General features: G+C 40.2%; 1 protein-coding gene across 1 annotated transcript in view; it reads left to right on the forward strand.

Annotated features, from left to right (window-relative positions):
- Positions 1-901: 901 nt before the first annotated feature.
- Positions 902-18,394, forward strand: part of THSD7A (thrombospondin type 1 domain containing 7A) — a 293,377-nt gene continuing 275,884 nt past the window's right edge. Inside the window, exon 1 of the mRNA XM_044293070.1 lies at positions 902-1,178. Within this exon, the coding sequence (XP_044149005.1) occupies positions 1,040-1,178 (139 nt within the window). The 5' untranslated portion in view covers positions 902-1,039. The remainder of the gene's footprint in view (positions 1,179-18,394) is intronic.

Genomic DNA, 18,394 nt, shown 5'->3' on the forward strand with positions numbered 1-18,394 from the left:
AAAAGAGGGTTTGGGAAAAATTACTGGGATTTTTTAAATTATTCTTTTTATTGTTTTTCTTCTTATTTTTTTAAATGAAACATTTACATATATTTATATTTTTATGTTAATATATTCATTTTACTATTATTGTTATAATTCTTTTAATTTTGTTATACTGTATTGACATTTTTGTTTTGTTATTTTGCCTTATTATTTTTACTATCATTATTGTTTTATGACATTATATTGCTATTATTTTTCTCATCTTTTGCTTTTCTTAGTATTTTTATCATTACTATTATAAATATTGTTTTTTTAATGTGTTATATTTCTATTATTCTCTTTGTATTTTTGTTTCCTTATGTTACTGTATTATTTTTATTATTAGTATTTATGCTTATTATTTCATTATTATTATTGTTTGTATCAATATTATCATTCCAAAACTTCCCGTCACGTTGCCAACAAGCCTTTCCTTCCTTGCCCATCTCTGTAATGACATGGAATGACTTAATCCCCGGCCTCCAGTGATGCTCTACTCCTACAGCTTGTGCTTCCATTCACAGCATTGTTTTAGTGGAGAGGCATCTGGGATCCTGCAGTCATATGGAATTGAGGTTGCTTGGTGGCTCGTGCTTTTCCTTCCACCCTCTCTCAGAATTTTTCTTTTTTTTCTTCTCTCTTTTCTCCAGCTGGTATAATTTATTCCTGCAACCTCCCAGACCAAGATAACCTGTTCAGTCAGCTGGAGCCCCCTGCGGACAGCTGTCTCCCTTTTAGCTGATGGAAAACTGCCACTAGCCAGTGAATAGAAGGAGGATGTAGCAGAGCCTGACAATACACACACAGCATCAGCAGCACCAGCTCTATGCTCCTCTATTGTTCCATTGGTGTTAAATGGTTTCTCCTGCTCAACTGGCCTGGACAATAGCTGGAGAGCTCCCTGCTCCTCACTGCTGACACAATAAAGGACAACTGAGGGCTAAACACCATCTCTAGTGGAGCTTTCCCCATTGTGTTCGAGCTGCAACCGCATATCCTCCTGTTCCTGAAGGCAATGGGTCTGCCAGGGAGATGCTCCTCACCCTTCTCCAGGTCCTGCTGTGGAGTGGTTGGGCTTCTCCTGGTCCTGGCTTTATGGGAAGCGGAGTCACAGGGCGAACATGACAGCAAAAGTATCTACCTGTGGAAGACAGGTGAGTCCGCTGGAGACCATGATCTTATTGTGTGATTGTCCCTGGTTATATAGAGGATGATGGGTGAAGTTGTATTATCTGATGGAAATAGATGTTGTTGAGGTATATTTACCTAACCAGTTGAATCTATTATCTTTCTATCTATCTATCTATCTATCTATCTATCTATCTATCTATTATCTATCTATCTATCATCTATCTATCTATCTCATATCTATCTATCTCATATCTATCTATCTATCTATCTATCTATCATCTATCTCATATCTATCTATCTTGACACATCTATCTGCATTTATTCATCTATGTATCTGTCTATCTATCTCTCTATCTAATCTGTCTACTCTACCTATCTATCCAGGTCAATATTTTTTTAATATATACCTATGTCTATCTATCTATCTATCTATCTATCTATCTATCTATCTATCTATCTATCATTTATGTATTATATATCTGTCTATCTACTATCTATCTATAAATCCTCAGTCTGCTGTGCTATATGTCTTATAAGCTTAGACTTGCCTGGTCCACGTGACAGTAATGTGCATTGTCCATGGGGGCACTAAGTGGTTTTGGGGTGAAGGTGACAGGACTGCTGTTTATTGTATGTGATGTATATATATATATTTGCACTTTGTATCCCCCTCAGTTCTGGATACCCAGGGTCAGTGACAGTCTCCAGAGATGCAAAAAGAAACTTTCCGGCTGGCCTGATTTCTTATGTGACCACAGTGACAAGTTTGCATTTAGCGATGACATACATTTAGAAAATGAGGCTTCTCCGGGACATCATTTCGCAGTGTGACAGGCACCACAGTGGGCCCCTGCCTCAGCTCTGCATTGTCTGTATGAGGGGGGGGGGGGATGTTTTACAGTGGTCCTGGGGTTGTCTCCCAATGACCATTATTGTAGGCTTGATTGGTTCGTGGAGCATGCAATGTATAAATTTGGGTGGCACTGCCCTGATCAGGCTCAAAATATCCAACTATGCCCAGTCATTGTACAGTAAATACTAGAGAGTGTACTATGTTATAGTATATGATAATTACATAGGATACTTGCCTTGGCATGGTGTCTTGAGGGCAATTACATAGATATTCTGGTCAGTGGAAAAAAATTATAGCGTAATAAACCTAACCCAGGGGCGCAGCCACTCTCTGCCCTACAGATGCCAGGGCAAAGGTGGCACTGGGTGATCCTTTGTGCCATGTGGCTTCAGGAGGGAAATGATGAGGATGTGTTTTCATTGGTTTCAATAGAAGCTTAATTAGCGCTGTTTGGATACAATGGGAGAATTTGCATAAAGGGCTGAATACAAATAATAGAGATTATTAAGGCAACAGACTGGTCCAGATGTGAGGGACAGGACTTAAGGACAGGTCTAGGATATTGGCCTTGACGACCTTAAAATAAGCATTAGGTAATGAAAGGGTGCATTCTACTGCAAATGGAATTTTGAAAAATGTGATACTTTGCTGCAAAATATATTGTTTGTATTTATAAATATGTAGCAGTAGAAGGCTGGGGTTGTCATTCATGGCAGAGCAGAACCTCTCATCTATCACCATAGGTCTGCCTACACCCTGAACACAATTACAGCTCTGCTACATCGGTGTTGGAGATTCTAAAGAGTGTTTGAAAGTCAGTGCCATGTTTAACTGTGTACGTTCCGCTCATGTATTGTTGCAATGCACAAAGCTGCCTTGATGAGCTGGGAGTACAGAGTATATGTGACACAGACTGCTAAGCCTCTGTAAATTGGGTTAGCTTTCCATCTCGCTGATAGCACAGCTTATCACCATAATGGAAGGTGCTCATTCTTTGATTTGTCTTAACCCAGCCGTTGCCTCAAGGGCTTGTGCTAGTCGTAGACCAGGTTGATGCGAATGTGATTACGAAATGGATCTGGGAATTATACAACCGTTCAACTGGGACAAGCTCGTACATAAAATAATGGTCGCAGGATTCACTCTTGGTATAGGCCATGCATGGTGCATTTATAGAGCTATATAGTGGTATATAAATCATGTCTTTGTGGGATCTTCACCAATCAATAGGTTAGTGCCTAAGGGCTGGGAGCTAAGAGGATGCACATGTCCCCTCTCCATCCCATGATGGTAATGGGACCCTTCTGCCTTATTACTTTCTTCTGTGCTCTTAACTGGTTGATTTCAAGCTGGTTTCATGATGGTGGAGGACCCTGGGTAATAAAAAATATTGGTGGGGTTGTCCTTCTCCTTCCATCTTCTGTCATATTTGGTGAAGGGTATAGGATAGGTGGATGCATATGACTGTGGGATGGACTTTCTTAAAGAGGTTGTCTGCCAGGATTAGAAGAACATGGCTGATTTCTTCTGAAAACAGGGCCACTCCTGGTTCTACAACTGAGTTCTGTTGATCTCAAAAGGGTTGACTTGCAGTGCCATACGCCACCTTTTAGAAGAAAGCAGCCATGTTTTTCTAATCCTGGACAAACTCTCAAAGGTATGAATAGTATTACCCCATGATGTGGTTGGCCATAAGCTTAAAAAATATCCATACCACCCTACTGGGTCCTTTCTTAAATCCATACCCAGCCAAGCCACGCCTCTCAGTAGCATCCAATGGTGCAAGATCTGCGGTATTCACGAGAACATTGGCCGAATAGGCGTGGCTTGGTGCATGCAGCCACATCATAGCATTGCACCCTTAGGCTCCATGCAGGCTAGCACAGTGGTGGCACCAGTCTGAATGGTAAAGAGGACATCTGGTAGATGGTGGCTAGCAGGTTAAGGAGGTTGTTGAGGCCTTGTGGTATGTTCTTCATGTGCCCTGCCTTTTATACATCCTAGGTTAATTGCCTCACATTTTAATGCTATATATGGTGTGTGCTCATGTGTATCTATTTATTATATATACTGTAGTGTATATATTAATTCAGACTAGTCAGTTGATTGGTGTCTGAGGGTCTTCAGCTTATAGGCTAATGTCCACTGTCAGAATGACGGGACCCAGTGAAGCAGCTGAATTTAGTCACCCATGAATTTATCTGGAGGTTCCTAACAATGGAGACATTTGTGACGTAAAGTGGGAGCAGTGATCTCATTTATGAATCAGCCTCTCCCCAGGGTTGATAACAGGGAACAATAAAATCATACAAATGTAGGAAAGATACCCATATGGTCTTGATAAATTCTATCTGAAAGCTGGTTGACCAACTGGTATTGCATCCTAATCCCTACCCACAAGCTTGAAATCCAACATGGTTGATTTGTTTTTCCATCATTGGTGTGATATCCGTAGTAATCACCAACAAAATCAAACAAAAATGAATAATGTCTTCTGGTTACCATTGCAACTCCACCCAATAAATGGTGGCCTCCCAAGCACATTGTGGGTTTAAGCTAATTACATTAATAATGGGTATCGGTTCCAGCATAAGGATTTCTACAGCAAATCAATCTATGGCTGTCCCACTTATCAGCTACAGTACTTTCTCCAGTTTTGAGTCCAAACCTAATCATCCCCTCTTCCCTCAAGAGCAGCCATTGTTTACACAGTGTCAGCAATTCACACTTCCTAAATTCAATTGACCTTTGCCTGCTGATGGATGGTGACCTCTTTCTTTTCTCCAGTCTAGACTATAGTAACTGGGAATATTATTTGAACGGTATTGTATCTGGGTCATGCTATCAGTCTGCAAATCAGGATCCCCAACCTCAGTCATATTATCAGATTATCTCTACATATATTGTAACATATGTCCTCCATTACAGTTGTTATATTGGGTCTTACCCTAGAGCTAGAGTTCTTCCTGGCAAATCCATTTAGGTTTTCAAACATCTTCTGCATCTTCTACAAGGTACACCTACAACATCTACCACACCATACTGTACATCTAAAACATATTTTACAAGATACATCTTACCACAATCTACATATATTACAAGGTATGCCTGCAACACCTACCACAAGGTACAGCTATTATAAGGTACAGCTACAACATCTACCACTAGGTACATCTACAACATCTACCACAAGGTACATATATAACATCTATTATAAGGTACAGCTACAACATCTACCACTAGGTACATCTACAACATCTACCACAAGGTACATATACCACAAGGTAGATCTATAACATCTATTATAAGGTACATCTACAACATCTACCACAAGGCAAATCTATAACATCTATTACAAGGTGCGCCTACAAAATCTACCTCAAGGTACATCTATTAAAAGGTTCATCTGCAGCACCTACCACAAGGTACATCTCTACTACAAGGTACAGCTACAAAATCTACCACAAGGTACAACAACAACATCTACTATAAGGTACATCTGCAACATCTACCACAAGGTACATCTACAACATTTACTATATGGTACATCTACAACATCTACCACAAGGTACATCTACAACATCTACCACAAGGTACATCAATTACAAGGTACATCTTTTAAAAGGTACATCTGCACCATCTACCACAAGGTACATTTATTACAAGGTACATCTACCACAAGGTACACCTACAAAATCTACCACAAGGCACATTTACAACATCTACTATAATGTACATCTGCAACACCTACCACAAAGTACATCTACTACAAGGTACATCTACAAAATCTACCACAAGGTACATCTACAACATCCATTACAAGGTACATCTACAACATCCATTACAAGGTACATCTACAAAATCTACAAAATCTACAAAGTCTACCACAAGGTACACCTATGAAAAGGTACATCTACAACATCTTCTTTAAGGTACATCTACAACATCTACCACAAGGTACATCAACAACATCTACCACAAGGTACATCTACAACATCTACCACAAGGTACATCAACAACATCTACCACAAGGTACATCTACAACGTCTACCACAAGGTACATCTACAACATCTGCCACAAGGTACATCTATTAAAAGGTACATCTGCAGCATCTGCCACAAGGTACATCTATTACAAGGTACATCTACCACAAGGTACACCTACAAAATCTACCACAAGGTACAACTACAACATCTACTATAATGTACATCTACAACATCTACCACAATGTACATCTGCAACATCTACCACAAGGTACATATATCACAAGGTACATATATAACATCTATTATAAGGTACATCTACAACATCTAACACAAGGTACATCTATTAAAAGGTACATCTGCAACACCTACCACAAGGTACATCTACTACAAGGTACATCTACAAAATCTACCACAAGGTACATCTACAAAATCTACCACAAGGTACATCTACAAAATCTACCACAAGGTACACCTATGAAAAGGTACATCTACAACATCTGCTATAAGGTACATCTACAACATCTACCACAAGGTACATCTACAACATTTACTATATGGTACATCTACAACATCTACCACAAGGTAAATCTACCACAAGGTACATATACAACATCTACCTCAAGGTACATCTATAATATCTGTCACAAGGTACATCTACAACATCTGCCACAAGGTACATCAATTACAAGGTACATCTATTAAAAGGTACATCTGCAGTATCTACCACAAGGTACATCTATTACAAGGTACATCTACAACATCTACTATAATGTACATCTACAACATCTACCACAAGGTACATCTACCACATGGTACATCTACAACATCTACTACATAGTAGATCTATAACATCTACCACAAGGTACATCTACAACATCTACTACATAGTACATCTATAACATCTACCACAAGGTACATCTACAACATCTACCACAAAGTACATCTACAACATCTGCCACAAGGTACATCTATTACAAAGTACATCTGAACATTTACCACAAGGTACATCTACCACAAGGTACATCTATTACAAGGTAGATTTACAACATCTACGACAAGGTTCATCTATTACAAGGTTCATCTACAACATCTACTACAAGGTACATCTACAACTACCAAAAGGAACATTTATCACAAGGTAGATCTGCCACAAGGTACTTCTACAATATCTACCACAAAGTACATCTACAACATCTACCACAAGGGGCATCTATCACAAGGTGCATCTGTCACAAGGTACATCAACAACATCTACCAAAAACTAAATCTACTACATTTTCTTATCTCTGGTATAATATCTTAACCACGTAGCCTTAAAAGACTTAACAACACATTCAGCTCCCCCACATCAGCATAAATCCCCCATTAGACCTCTTGCATAGTGGAGTTATTATATTTGACATTGTGTCCAAGTCCAAGGATCTGATAACTGAACCTGACAAATGAGTCTTCTCTTCATATATATCTTTATTATTAATGTGTATACACTGAGATTCATATAAAAATGCATTGTCCTCTAATAAGACACGGAGCATCTGGACTATAAAGCCATTTGTCACTGTCTAATAGTCCCTCTGGAGGACGACATGTCCCACTCGAGCCCTATGCATGTTTTACTAAGGCCAATGAACTTTGTCCTTCTGTAAATGAAAGGGTCATCACAGGACTCTTTGAGGCTAACCCAGGAAGAATGGTCTTTGTATCACCGCAGGTCAACATGCATTCAATTCATTAACTTTGTGTTCCTGTTCATGCAAATTAGAAAGTTAATTTGCAAATTCTGCACGCTGCGTGAGTAATTTTTCATCCATAAATGGATGGAGTTGTCCAGTTTTATGTGACTGCTTTTTTAAAGTTTTGGCCCCCTGTGTGGAGCTGATAGGAATAAGTGCTGTCCATTGTCCAAGGTTCTGAAATGCTTACACAATACGAGCCCTGTAGGCAGATGGGGAAGTGTTTATTTACATGCCCTCATCCATATGGATAAGAAGGGTATAAAGATACAATAGATGCCTCCCCACATCCTGCAGCCAGTTTTGAAAGGCTGCTGCTCCAATGCACAGGTTTCTATGTGAAGCTGTTAGAAGAATCTGTGCAGTCTGCTGTCCAAGGTACTGAAATGCTCTACAAACTGATCTACACATGCATCCATGCATCTTACATCAGGGAGCATCTCTTGCACTTCAGCTGTTCAGAAACTACAACTTCAATAATGCTCCATTCATTTCTGGGACTTAGAGCAGCCAAGTATGTTTGCATGCTGGAGTTGCAGTTTCACAGCATCTGGAGTGCAGAAGGTTGCTGATCCCTGTCTTACATGATAACAGACCTTCAGTTAGAACGTTGCCCCCAAGTGTTGCCCTCAGAGAGCATGGTGGCAGATGGGGATTGTTTACCTATATTACTTCATTCATATGGATTGGAAGGGTAAATTGATGTTACCCACTCCCTGTGGGTTGTGTCCACAAGGCAACCACTTGGCTATTACACTAACTACCATATGCAGGTCCCTATGTGATGCTGGTAGAGGAACCAGTCCTGTCTGTTGTCCAAGGTGCTTACATGTCTCATACATGTCCTGTGTCCACATGAAGTTTCCACCAGTTGTAGCGACTGTTACTCCAAATGCAGATGCCAAGGTGCTATCATCTTTATAGAAAGTGATCCATACAAGGTTTATGAAGCTCTATTACTCACTGAGGTTAACCATACATTGTACTAGATCTTAAGGTACAAAGTGGCCTTCAAGTGTTGATCTCAAGAGAGTATAGTGGCAGACCAAGAATGTATTGTTTATGTATATGAAGGCTACATATATATTATAGATTTCTCCTGAGCTAGGGTCCACAAAATGAGAATCTGGGTACCCTACCAGTTTTCACTGACTTCTCTTATGCAAGTGTCCTTTAGGGAACTGATGTAGAAACCTGTCCCGTCTACTGTCCATGGTGCTTAAATGTTTGTGGATCCATGGAATGGAGCGTCAATACTTATTGAGCCTAACCTTCCATCATAATAAATCATAAGTGAGAAAGCGTTGATCTCATAGAACATGGTGGTAGCTGGGGAGGTTGTTTGTATAGAAGCCAAGGTTCACCATTTTGAAAGAATACTAATCCAATGTACAGTCCCCGCTATATTGAGCTGAAAGGGGAACATGCCAAGTCTGCTGTCCAAGGTGTTGAAATGTTTATGGATCCATATGGAAGGTCTATGGACCTCTGAAACATAGAGGTTACTCTCACAGATAATATACATTCTCTTAGAATGGGGTGCCCAAGTGTTGACCTGAGAGAACATGTAGACATCTCCTGCCTCTAAGGTCCACAAGATGGGCATTAGAAGCACTCCCTGTTTTAAGATTCCTTCTTCAATGTTTAGGCTTCCTATGTGGAGCAATTAAATGAACTAGATTTGTCTGAAATGTTTATGGCTTCTAATTCATGTAAAATGGTATGTATTTTTATTACATATTAAGGGTAATCTTACATCCTGGTAGTCCTCGTGTGCCATCAGATTGACCATATGAACTGGAAAGGTACATAGATCCTATAGATAGTACTGTAACTGTAGCATCAGCAGATGTTCCAGGGCATCTGCTGAAGAAAAGTAAGGGGTCAGAGTCATTATAGTGCCATTGATCTCTCACCATTAGTGGTAGATAAAGAAATCCTTGAGTTAAAGGTGGTGTCCATGCCATAATCTAATATCTATGGTTAAATGAGAATTTCTGAAAGTGCATGCATAGACCCCTGTCCCATACACAATCATGGAACATACATTCACATCTGTGGTTGCAGTTTTTACAACATCCCTTCCCCTTGTATCTCATCATTTTCAGCCTCCTTCCTTGTCCTCTGCCCTTTTTCTGGTCCATTTATAAATGAAATTGAACTTTTTGTAATCTAAGCCCTAATGACTTGTGGACTATAATTTACAGATATTGCGCACTGTGCTCTGCAGTCAACCTTTGGCTCCTCTTTATTACATGGCGTGACATCAGGGCTATAGCGATCGGTGAGGCTATATTCCTAACTTACGACTCTGGGCCGCAGCTTGTCAGGTTTCATGTTCTTGAACTAATGAGAACATCGCTTTGGTGAATGTGGTAGAAAGCTTTGTGTAGCACTCGAAGATGAAAATTTTTTTTTTTTATTTTATTCACATTTTATGTTTATATTTTATGGCTTCTTTAGCAAGGCACATGACACTTGTCTAGCCGCTCTTTAAAGTAGGGCATCTGCATAGCATCCTATCAAAACTAATGCAATAGCACTCAAAAAGTTTCTCATCCGGGACCCAAAAGATGGGCCTTTCTATAAGTAGTGTTGAGCGCGAATATTCGAATAGCGAATATTTATCTCGAATATCACAACTTCGCTAATTTGCGAATATTTTGAATATAGTGCTATATATTCGCTATATCGAATATTCGTCATTTTTTTACATCTGAAAACATGATTCCTCCCTGCTTCTTTCTTGTGGGGCAATGAGTCATTGGCCCACAAGCAACTTAAGCAGGAAGGAATCATGTTTTCATATGGAAAAAAAAATTACGAATAGTCTAAAAAACAAATATATAGCAATATAGTGAATATATTAGTTATTTAGAATATTCGCCTTTTTTTTCCTATCTGTACAGTTGTTCGCATACTCCTCCCCGATAAGCATCCCCGTCACCATGGGAACGCCTGTGGGTTAGAAAATACCATCGGATCTGAGTTTTCCCTGAGATCGTGAAAACTCAGATCCGATGGTATATTCTAACCCACAGGCGTTCCCATGGTGACGGGGACGCTTGTCGAGGAGGAGTATGCCAAAGTGGAATAACAGTACACATTGGAAAAAAAAGACGAATATTCTAAATAACGAATATTACTTTATTATTACTGTCTATTTTTTACAATAAATAGTATACTGAGTCATTATTCTAATTATTGCAAAAAATAGGCAAAGTAATATTCTCGCATTGCGAATCCAACTTAGAGCTGTCCATAGGCAACTTTCTAATTGGCTTGCTAGAATTAACGAATATAGGGAATATAGCGCTATATTTGTTTCTAGATTGCCTTATACAGTTAAACTCACAATACGCAAATAATTAAATCGCATATTATTCACAATAAATAGAATAATGACGAATATTCGATTTTGACGAATATAAGACGAATATTCAATCAAATATTCGTGAAATATTGCGAAATCGATTATGGCACCTCCCGCTCATCACTATCTATAAACAGCCAAGAATGTGGATTGGCTAAAAGATTTATCAAGGGGAGGGGCATATGCAGAAAGCTACTTTACAGCCCTCTTGTGGTGGCTTTTGAGATGTGCAATTACACCCAGCCTTAAAGGGGTCTCTTTTATTATTTCATGGCTGGTAAATATAATCTGGACTGAATTATGTGGAACACAAAGAAATTACAAACATTTTAGATGCAATTTTTCAACCCCCAGAGACCTCATTATTGCTGTGTACAGGACAGATGGAAGGGGTCATCAAATTTTTGGACATGGAAGTAGTGAGATGAAGTGGTTGTCCGGCTAGACCCTCTTCAGCTCTGTTGGTGGCAATGTTTGGAACGTTTTGCCGTGTGTGGTCATTATACTTCTGCATCGCTGTATGCCCTGTGGGGCGATAACTGCCCACAGCACATTGGCCTCTGGTCATGGAGATTGGGGTCTAGGAACCGAGTACTTCTTTTTATTATTGTATGTATGAATTGTATGTATTATTTGGATTTTAGGACCAATTTCTATCTCTTTACGTGGATATCTCTATGCATAGATTGGGAATAATACCAGTTATAGGGTGGCGCATGGATAATACTATAATTTAAGTCACAGTGGAAATTTTATAAGGTTCATTCCAGCTTCATCATAATATTGGAAACATTTTATCCAGCAATCCATGGTCCCAATATAAAAACACTATTTATTTAATGTAATTCATATACAAAAATAGTCAAAGGTAGTCACCAACAACACGTTTCAAGCCCACTTTACACTATGTGCTTTAAACATGCAGCCAGTATCTATTTTTGTATATGAATTGAAATAAATTATTTATATAAAATATTTTTTATATTGTAAACATGGAGTTCTGGCTGAACTATTTCCAATGTATACATGCTGAATATTGTATCTTCGGGAGGTGTCTGGCCACGGAACAGGTATGATTCAGCACAAACTGAGTGAGCTAATTCTATTGTATTTTTTTCTCATTTTATTTCTTATATATTTAAAGGGGTTTTCCAGGAGTACAATATTAATGACCTATCCTCTGGATAGGTCATCGATATCAGCTCAGTGGTGGTCCGACTCTGGCAACCGCTGCCAGTCAGCTGTTTGAAGAGTGTGATGCAGCCTCCTGCTAGGCCAGCGACATCACATTCATCCATGACATTGGATATGTGCAGCTCAGTCCCATGAATGGGCCTTGGGCTGCAATACCAAGCACAGCCACTATACAATGTACGGCGCTGTGCTAGGTATGTTGTGAGAAGCACCACAGCCTCTTCAAGTGGCTAATCAATGGGCTAATCAATGGTGGTGCCGGAAGTTGGACCCCCACCAAGCAGATATTGATGACCGATCTTTAGGATAGACCATTGATATTCTAATCTTGGAAAACCCCTGTAATTCATATTACAATAATTATGACACTGTGGCTAATACTGTATTTTCCCAACCACGACTAGGAGAAACTTGGTTTCAGCACATTCATCTACATCTACTGTGTAGATGTAGAACTGTATGTTCATAACATTACATCAATCATGAAGAATTGACATCTCATTGAACTAGTCCCAAAATGATAGGATTCCCTAAGCTCAATACAAGGGTCCGGTGGGTTCAGAGATTACTAGAACTACATCAGTTATACCAATTATGAAGGGATGGACATAAATTCTTAAAAATAATATGGACATTTCTAATAAGCTCTATTACACAGTCAGTAATGACCCCTCTCCCAACTGTTTAAGTTATGGAACTCTCTAGGCAAAACTGATACACTGTGTCCTGTCTAGTGTAGGGCATGGGGCATGGCACAAGGGACTCCCTCTTTGCTAGTCCTTGAAGCTAGGGCCATGCTCAGTCCCCCCTGGTCCTGCACTAGTTATAACACAGTATATCATTTTTGTCTCCAGTATTCCTACAAAATATAAATACATTGGAAATTGCCCTTTGGCTCTTCAACAATTTAAATACCAAGCCTTTGTACCGTAGTGTCTGATGGTTGTTATTTCTATGAGAAAACACATGGGATCCTATAGTTATAACTGTCAGTCCAAGGTTAATATAATGCTATATAAGTCTGTACTACCAGTCTTATATTGATAAGAGCATGAGGCCCTAAAAGTTTGTCTGTCGTAGATTTTACAAAATATTGTAACCCTCATCATCTGGGAGGGAAACTTCCTCGTGTGCAACAGTAATTCAACGAAAAACAAACTGTGACAGCTTAATCTTCTCCTGTGATCTGCAAAAAGAAGGAATAATCAAAATTACTATTATACCAGAAATTTTCCTCAGTGGAAGAAGCTTTGAGGGGTGATGATTAGTAGTGAGTAGTAGTAGTGATGTGCGGGGAAAAAGGGGTGTAACATTGCAACATTACAACCCATTGGGTAGTAAAAATGGATATTGCATAAGTTAAGTCTACATAAGGAGTTGGTCTAGTTTATAAGCCATCATTAAGAATCTTCATCAATTGTGTCTCTAAGGCTAGCACTAGCACTAAAACTGTTCAGGCAGGCTGTTCTGGTAAGAGGAACAGTTTGCGGGAGTTCAATTGTATCCGGCATAGCTGGCTACTACCTTTCCCGGCCAGGCCCATGACGATAATCAGACCCAGGGAAAGGGGGGAAAGGGGAGAAAGGGGGGAAAGGGGGAAAGGGGGGAAGGGGGGGTATCAGCCTGTTTCCAGCATTAGTGCATAGAATCTCAGCACACTAATGCCGGAAACAGGCCAGAAACCCACTGGGTCTCTGTATAAGTCATGGGGACCTGGTAGTGCCCCATCAATTTTCAGCGATGCCAATGTGATGAATTCTGGCAGGCTGTTCCTCTACTAGAACAGTGTGTCGGAACAGTTAGCACTAGTGTGAAACTAACCTTACTCTGGAGAACTTGGCACACCTATGCATTACTGGACAGCACATCGATTTCAGAATACACAATTTTATGCTTGATTTCTCCTGTAGTGGCATTACTAGAAAAAAAGGCCAAAATCAAAGTCAGGAGACAGAATATGTAGTTGATTAAGCAAAAGTTCAGGGCTGGCATAGTTCATGCAATGCAGTAATCCAAGCAGATAAGTTCAGGCTGGAAGAGTTTATACAATACGACAATCCTAGCAGATAAGGTTATTGTTGGCATAATTCATGCATTACAATAATCCAAGCAGATAAGTTCGGGGCTGGTAGAATTCATGTAGTACAATAAGACAAGCAAAGTCATGGCAATCCAGGATAGTCCACAGGAATTATATAACAAGGCACGTAGCAGAGGGGTAGGGGTCCTTGAATAGCCACTAGAGATCAGTTTTTGACAGAGGTTAAGGACTGTTCAGCTACTGAACTGGGTGTGATCATGTAACATAGTAGAGTTAGTGAGCTCTAATAGCACAGCTGACTTTGAAATATGGCATTTTCCCCTCATGGGAACACGGTGTGCACTTGGCTGAACCAAGAATGCGCCATTATTAGGGTGTTGGGAAGAATATCTGTCAGTCAAATCTGTGATTGACCAAGAGCAATTGAAGGTGTATGATTGCCTTTAGGCCCCAACTCCCAATCTGTACCTCTCCAATGCAGATAAAAGTAATAAAAGCAGGGGAGACATCTCAAGTCATTATTCCAAGAGTCTCTTTTTCTGCTATTATGGTCTTGTTGATGTCACCCATCTTCGAAGTGAGTCTTGTTATCCTCTTCATCTCCCTGGCAACCTATTCTTAAGAACTCTTAGGCTTGTTGTATTTTTTAGACAATATTGTTTCAGAGCAACATCTTTACCTGTAGCCATCACAGGATTCATTCTGATTTAATCAAGAAGGTCACATAAATGACTTTGGTTTAAAGAATTTTTGTCTGAATTCTTCCTTAAAAGCTACCTGCTGACCACAGCACAGTGATACTAAGTCAAATCCAGGTTAACGAGGTGCATTGTAGGATTTCCCAAAGGGGAAGACAAAGTTAATAGCAATGTATACAATTAAAGGTTTTCTCCATTATGGCCTTTAGTCTTTATCCTTCCAAACATGGATCAATAATGAAGTTGTCTAGTTTAGCCAAACCAGAATTTTGAGTTCAAGGGTTGTGTTTTGTTATATGGATATCAGAGAGGGGTTCCCCTGCCTGTAACACCCCTGTATGAAAAATAGAGAGAGGCTGTGTACAAAGGCTTCTTTTCTGATGGACTCAAGCCATCAGAGGGGGATGTCTGGCTGGGCATAGCTTCCTACAACAAATTCAGCATTTTTTTTGTAGGTGTTGGACTCAGATACATGGCCATTAGCTGATTCGCTACTGGCTACCATATAAAAAGGTTGCCTTTTATAAAAGAACTCTGTTAATTGAGGTAAACCCCCTAACTTTCGAATATTTTGAAAGTAGAGAAAACCTACAAAAAACATCTTTCACTGGAGGACTCAGCACATTCATACATTTAATAGACAGCTAAATAATATCCAAGGGAGTCATGAAATTGCTGCAGGGAAATGGAACACTCGCTACTGAGTTCCTTGGCACATTAAAAAGAAGATAATAAAAAATGGACAAACTCTTTATAAGGAGGACTCATTCCTTCAAGAAAAAGCCTTCAAATGACCCTGTGGGAAAAGCTTGGAAATTCAGTGAACACCACCACCAATATTATGACTGCCTGGTCCCTGCTATTTTAAGAACTTTGGGTTTTATCACAGCGGGTTGATCAACCCTGTACCTGCAGACAGCACCGCCAGCATCAAGTTGTCAGTGTAACCGGCTGGGCGCTCCCTGTGCAAGAGTGCTGGCCAATTAGAGGCTGCTCTGGCTTGGTATTCACTCTGGTTTTGGGTTTCTGATTGTATCCTGTCAGATCCCCTGCTTTTGACTTTGGTATTGATTTCTGATTGATAGATACCAAACTAGATTAGGTACCATCTCCTCCTAGTTTGCCTGGTTTTCTGGTCCTCCTAGTGTCAACACAGTCTTGCCGATCTGTCACTAGTTTATAAACTTTTTCCCTCTTTACTCTTTCCATCTAGGCCCTTGCACTTTTTTAGGAAGGGACCATCGACCAGTTGAAGGCCGCTACTTAGGGTGGATCATACTATTAAGTAGAGGCAGTGGGACAGGGTAGTTAAAGGTTTATTGCTCCTAACCATGACAGCAAGTCAGGACAATGTTTTTTTCAGGACCAGGGCAGGCAGCCATGGAAGGAGTTGTCAGTATGCAGAACACCATTGATCTCCAGAATACGGGGGAGCAGGTCTTACTTTGGTGGTGAGGTGAGTGCCCTACTTCAGTAAAATTGGCATTTTCTCCTGTTTCCTAGAGGGTCACTGTAATGTATGGAAATTTTCAGCTGAATTTCTTGACATCTTTTATCTAGATTGGATTTCTTCTTCTCACTGCGAGACTGAAGAACGTTGTACGGGAAGGAATTCTTGTTATAATTCCATAGATGAAAATTACTGTCCATTCCCTTCACTTCTATTATCTGGCAGTGCAGTTGGTAAAGTAGGAAAATACATTTTGATTATTTGTACATTTTGGCTTCTTGGCGACTATGCGCGGCCAAATTGTGCTTTAAATATTAATGCTCCGCCAATGGAATATAATTCTACAGCTGAAGGGACGGGAAGATCTGACATTGCAGTTTTCTCTGGCTAGGCTTTGTTCTCATTGTATAAATGTTGCATGTGCCAATGTTACAGCCAGTGCCTGATTGCTGTGAAGATTTAGAGAGGTAGTAGACACAACTACCCTCCAAAAAAACCTGAAAAAAACACCCATCCATCTCAGAACTATAATCAGGTTTATCTTTGTATCTTACCAGTTTTTTTTTTTTTTTTGCAAAATATGATCTCAAAATCAATTGTGTAAGTATCTCTGTAATATCATCTAGATAAAGCAGCTCCTTCTCTCCTTCTCCCAGCGGGAAGTCCCAGCAAAATCTTAATCACAGAATAGCATTCAGCCCACCAGCTGCATTGTGTCTACATGTCTGTGAAGAGGAGAAAGCTCCTACAGGGGTATTATTACTTTATTTCCTCCCACACATTTGGAGCAGTACACAGATGCCTCTTCTGCATAAGTCAACTCAAAAACATCTCCCGCATCCGTGCTTTCCTTAACTTTAAATCTGCAAAAATGCTTGTACATGCCCTCATTATCTCCCGCCTAGACTACTGCAACATCCTCCTCTGTGGCCTTCCATCTAGCACTCTCGCACCCCTCCAATCTATCCTCAACTCTGCTGCCCGACTAATCCACCTCTCCCCCTATTACTCCTCTGCCTCTCCCCTCTGCCGATCCCTTCACTGGCTCCTTATTGCCCAGCAAATTCACTTCAAAGTACTAACAAATACATACAAGGCCGTCCATAACCTGTCCCCTCCCTACATCTCTGAGCCACTTTCCCGTACACTCCCACACGCACGCTCCGATCCTCACAAGACCTCCTTCTCTCCTCTCCTCTTATCACCTCTTCCCACAATCGACTCCAATTTCTCCCGTGCATCCCCCATACTCTGGAACTCGCTACCCAACATATCAGACTCTCACCTACAATGGAAACAAATAACAAATAAACCTGAACCCACCTCTTCAGACAAGCCTACAACCAGTGACCCTGCTGCCTCTATACCGCCATGACCAGCTTCACCCGCACCTACTGGGTCCTTCTCCCATACCATGTAGATTGTAGGCCCTCACGGCAGGGCCCTCTCTCCTTCTGTACCAGTATGTAACTCATCTTGTTTATGATTAGTGCAATTGTCTGTATTATGTATGTATACCGCTTATATCATATGTACAGCGCTATGGAATGAATGGCGCTTTAATAATAATAAATAATAAGTCAGTATATAGTTAATAAACAGTTGTGTACAGACTGCAGAGACAGGACTGCTCTCTTGGTTCATCAGGTTTCACAGCTCACCCACAACCCCTCAGTTCCAAGTTCAGTATATCAGTATATAGATACACAGTGGTCCATCCTGATTTGACCAGTAGGTTTAGCTCCGCTGACATCTATGTGATGTGCTGCCTTATCTCTACATGTATGAATGTTGGCCATATATCATTATAAGCTGCATAGACACTGGCCATGGAAAAAGGGTAGAGTCTTTTTTTTGTCCATGACCATCCTGACCGTGCAGAAGTAACAGAATTATTAAAAGCCTTTGAA

The sequence above is a fragment of the Bufo gargarizans genome, chromosome 5 (assembly GCF_014858855.1).
Source record: "Bufo gargarizans isolate SCDJY-AF-19 chromosome 5, ASM1485885v1, whole genome shotgun sequence".
NCBI lineage: Eukaryota > Metazoa > Chordata > Amphibia > Anura > Bufonidae > Bufo > Bufo gargarizans.